This window comes from Nanorana parkeri, unplaced genomic scaffold (assembly GCF_000935625.1).
Source record: "Nanorana parkeri isolate BGI_ZX_2015 unplaced genomic scaffold, ASM93562v1 scaffold968, whole genome shotgun sequence".
In the NCBI taxonomy this organism is placed as follows: domain Eukaryota; kingdom Metazoa; phylum Chordata; class Amphibia; order Anura; family Dicroglossidae; genus Nanorana; species Nanorana parkeri.
In genome coordinates this window covers 621193-625997 of record NW_017307236.1, presented here as the reverse complement: position 1 = coordinate 625997, position 4805 = coordinate 621193, and the positions used below count along the sequence as shown (strand labels likewise).

At 45.4% G+C, this 4805-nt stretch overlaps 1 protein-coding gene across 1 annotated transcript in view; it reads right to left on the bottom strand.

Moving 5' to 3' along the window:
• Nucleotides 1–3451: 3451 nt before the first annotated feature.
• LOC108795429 (transmembrane 4 L6 family member 4-like) overlaps nucleotides 3452–4805 on the bottom strand; it is a 6547-nt gene continuing 5193 nt past the window's right edge. Inside the window, exon 4 of the mRNA XM_018566676.1 lies at nucleotides 3452–3654. Coding sequence (XP_018422178.1) covers nucleotides 3459–3654 — 196 coding nt within the window. The 3' untranslated portion in view covers nucleotides 3452–3458. The remainder of the gene's footprint in view (nucleotides 3655–4805) is intronic.

Here is a 4805-nt window from a genome sequence, read left to right as displayed (position 1 = left end):
GTAGTGTGCACCACCAGCACCTCCCTCCAGCTCTGGCAGTAAAAATGCTATAGACGCCCCCCTGGGCTCAAAGATGACAAAATCACTTCAATCCTTACTCTGCGTGACCACAAACGCACTGCAATTACCCCCACACTATTGCACAACGCACCTAGCATGCAGTACCGTGCACGGGGAGCGGGGCATTTATTTGAATTGGACCCCAACGTACCTCCCGGCCGCTGTGCGCTGCTGCAATGCATGGTACTGCAACACTGCGCCTGCACCGCAACCCAACACACACCGGCAAGGAACCGCGCATTGCACCGCAACCCAACACACAGCGGTAAGGAACCGCGCATTGCACCCCAACCCAGCACACAGCGGTAAGGAACCGCGCATTGCATCGCAACCCAACACACAGCGGCAAGGAACCGCAACCCAACACACAGCGGTAAGGAACCGCGCATTGCACCGTAACCCAACACACAGCGGTAAGGAACCCGCATTGCATTGCAACCCAACACACAGCGGTAAGGAACCGCGCATTGCACCGCAACCCAACACACAGAGGTAAGGAACCGCGCATTGCACCGCAACCCAACACACAGCGGCAAGGAACCGCAACCCAACACACAGCGGTAAGGAACCGCGCATTGCACCGTAACCCAACACACAGCGGTAAGGAACCCGCATTGCACCGCAACCCAACACACAGCGGTAAGGAACCCGCATTGCACCATAACCCAACACACAGCGGTAAGGAACTGCGCATTGCACCGCAACCCAACACACAGCGGTAAGGAACCCGCATTGCATTGCAACCCAACACACAGCAGTAAGGAACCGCGCATTGCACCGTAACCCAACACACAGCGGTAAGGAACCCGCATTGCATTGCAACCCAACACACAGCGGTAAGGAACCGCGCATTGCACCGCAACCCAACACACAGAGGTAAGGAACCGCGCATTGCACCGCAACCCAACACACAGCGGCAAGGAACCGCGCATTGCACCGCAACCCAACACAAAGCGGTAAGGAACCGCGCATTGCACAGCAACCCAACACACAGCGGCAAGGAACCGCACATTGCACCGCAACCCAACACACAGCGGTAAGGAACTGCGCATTGCATTGCTCGGCGGCATATGGCGGCCAGGAGGCGCAATGGGACGCCATTCAGATTCAAATATGAAACAGCAAACATGGGAGAATGCCAAAGTCACGTTCAGAAATGTGCTATTTGGGTAAATGTGACCCGCGAGGTCTCGCTTCATTTTTTATTTACACATCAGACAACAACGGGGGAAAGTTCAATATTCTCTCACTGATTTATAATCAAATCTGAATTTATTTGTTTTATTTCTGAATTTCCAGACATTTTGTCTCTGTACATCTGCGCGTCCCGGATTCTGACTCCGCCGCGTGAGACCGAGGAGAACGCCGAGGGTCATCGAGTTTGTGCTTTTCAAGGATGGGACCTTTAAAAAAATAATAATAATAATTGGAAATGTTTATTTTTATAATAATTACATATTTTGCATCTTGCTAACATTTGTAAAAATCCTTTAAAAAAAAACACTTAAAAATAATACTACTAATATTAATAATTGTAAATTATTCATTGATATAATTTATAAAAAATATTATTTATAGAATAATTGCATATTTAACATCTTGCCAACGCTTGTAATAAAAAATCCTTAAATAAAATTAAAAATAATACTAATAATAATACATTTACATTTTTTTATTTAAATCATTTATATTAATATTATTTGTATAACAACTGCATATTTAGCATCTTGCTAACATTTGTAAAAATCCTTTAAAAAAAAACACTTAAAAATAATACTAATAATAATACATTTACATTTTTTTATTTAAATCATTTATATTAATATTATTTGTATAACAACTGCATATTTAGCATCTTGCTAACATTTGTAAAAATCCTTTAAAAAAAAACACTTAAAAATAATACTAATAATAATACATTTACATTTTTTTATTTAAATCATTTATATTAATATTATTTGTATAATAATTGAATATTTATCATCTTGATAACATTTGTAAGAAAATATTTTTAAAAAAACCTTTAAAAAATAATAATAATAATTGTTAGTCTTGTGACCGATACCAATGCACTGTCATGATTATATCTGCCGGATGATCTTTGGGGACTGATTTGGGGGACTGAAGATCCAGCCAATCAGAAGCACTAGCCAGTCCCCATAGATCAGGTCTCCAATATTCTCTGCAATGCAGCAGATAGGTGCCAAGGCATTAGGTCACATGACTCAGTATAACGAATTCCAGTTTTTACAACACAAAGAAAGTTTATCAGCGGGTCCAGGGCTGGATTTCCCACAAGGTCAACCGAGGCCCGGCCTTGGGGCAGCAGGGAGTAGAGGGGCAGCAGCGAGTAGAGGGGCAGCAGGGGGGTGGAATTCCTATCTCCTGATGCCCGGGACATGCAGTTCCGGGCGCCGGACGGGTCGTTGTTTTCTACATTTAGCCCGGCTTTGGGCAAGCAGAGCTAAATGTACACCGGGGAAGCCACCGCTTGTTTTATACAAGTGACCCCGGCGATGTTGCCGAGATCACTTGTGTGCAGCCTGCATGGGGGGGGGCCCGGGGGACGGGGGGGTTGAGGAACCTGGCATTGGGGCAACAGAGAGAGTAAATCCGGTCCTGAACAGGTCCATACATTTTTAAATAGGTCACCTTCACCGAGTTTTAGGTCGTCTCCCCTTGGAATGTTCAGAACAATTTTGTTGATTGATTGCACTATGAGGTTTGTTTTTTCTTCCTAGGGTGACGGGAGGACGCTAGTTTGTGTCCTCCCGTTACCCTAAGGAGAACTATGGGGAAAAGCCTTAACCCCATAGTTCTCCTTTAACTACCTGGGGGGATTGCTGATCGGAAGATTTAGACTAAGAAGATTTTTTTACTTTTTTTCACATCTTTTTACCATTTGGACTTTTTCTTTTTTGGTCTTTATTATTCAAATACTTCGTATTTCACTCACCTCACAATTTATTGTCACATCATCATTGGGATTTTGAAAGAAAAATATCACTGTGTTTTCAGGTTGATATATTTGGTTGCTTTGTTGCCAATAATATATGTCACATATTTTTGTATAACAATTTGCTTCACTGTTTGGATCTTTGTTGCATTTTCCACTGGGATGTTTCATGTTCTCACATCGATTTATAAATATATCATTTTGACTCACTAAAGGAATCTCACACATTGCCAACGATTAGGATATATTATGTTTCATGGTTCACGGTTTATTACTCACTTAGATTAGGCATGAATTTTTTCCAATAATCTCATTCATTACACCGTTTATTTAGTTCTAAATTTATTTAGTCACCTTTAGCGCTTTTTGTGTTAAAACTCCCAAACAATGTTCAGAACAAGTTTGTAAAAAAAAATCGTTGGAATACTCACATTTATCATTTTCAAAAAATCTTCTTTTGGCAGGTCCCGCAGAGAAAGCCGAACAACCCGTTAATCATCTGGATTAGACACAGCACGACCTGAATACCGCTCGCTACCATAATGGTGGAGAAGAGGATGACGTTAAACTCGACCACGCCCACCGGCAGAGTACAGCGACTCCAGACTTCCCTGTGGAAGAGGTAACTCCGCTCCAAACTGGAAGGAGACAAGAAGGAACCGTGAATGGTCTGTGAGATGGAGGAACACAGTGTAGGCTTGAAGTCATGACCTCAAATATATATCCCCCCGCTGCATTGTACTACATTGGTGATTGGACTCTGAAGGTCCAGATCTGGGTGGGATCTCCAATTCCCTTATCTCAGATTCATTTATAATGACCCCAAGGATAGGGGCGTCCCGAGGCTGGGTGACACCCAGAGCGGTTACCGAGTGTCACCCTGCTGAGACGTCACCACGCATGCGTGTGATGTCACCGCGCATGCCCGTGATGTCACCACGTGCGTGCGTGATGACGTAATCGCGCACGCGCGGCGATCTTCTGATACTGAGAGAGGAGGGGAAATCACAGGGCCCCATAGCAAAATTTTGTATGGGCACTGTGATTTCTAGTTAAGCCCACCTGATAACCCAAACATCCCACCTGAGGGTGACCCTGCAGAGCCCACCATAGACTGCAGGGTCTCAGGTGGGCGGTCAAGCCCTCTTACCTGTCTACTCTGATCCTCTGTCCACCTCCTTCTCCTCCACGATCGCTTGCGAGCCCCGCCTCCTCCGTAACTGGGCCCACCTCCTCGATCACATGGTCCCGCCCACATCACTAAGCCCCACCTCCCCGAACGACGGGCCCAGCCACCTCCTCCGAAGCTGCTGTTTGTCACCGACTCAGCAGCCTGAGATGCCATAGAGACCCAGGTGGCCCGCACGGCATCAGGGGGATGTCCTGGCCGGGCCCCCCTGTGCCCCAGGCACCATAGCAGCTGCCTGGGTCGCTATGGTGATTGTTACACCACTGATGGCTGCCATATCTTCACAAATTTCTTATTAGTATCCAGAATAATACTTGTCAATTTTTCGTTTATAAAGAAGAAATCCATCTGCCGCTTGACTTCTTCAAATGGCACAAATTGCTTTTTCCAGGCAGAGGCGATAGCCTGCTTGGCTGCCAGCAGTACAAAGGTGATCAAGCGGTGTTGGTTTCTAGTGAGGTTCGAGGGTTTGAGATGCAAAAGAGCCAACCATGGGTCCCGTGCAATTGGTATAGAGAATAAGTTGCTCAATACTCGGAATACTTTAGTCCAAAATCTGGCAAGCGTGGAGCATGACCACCATGTGTGGAGAACGTCACC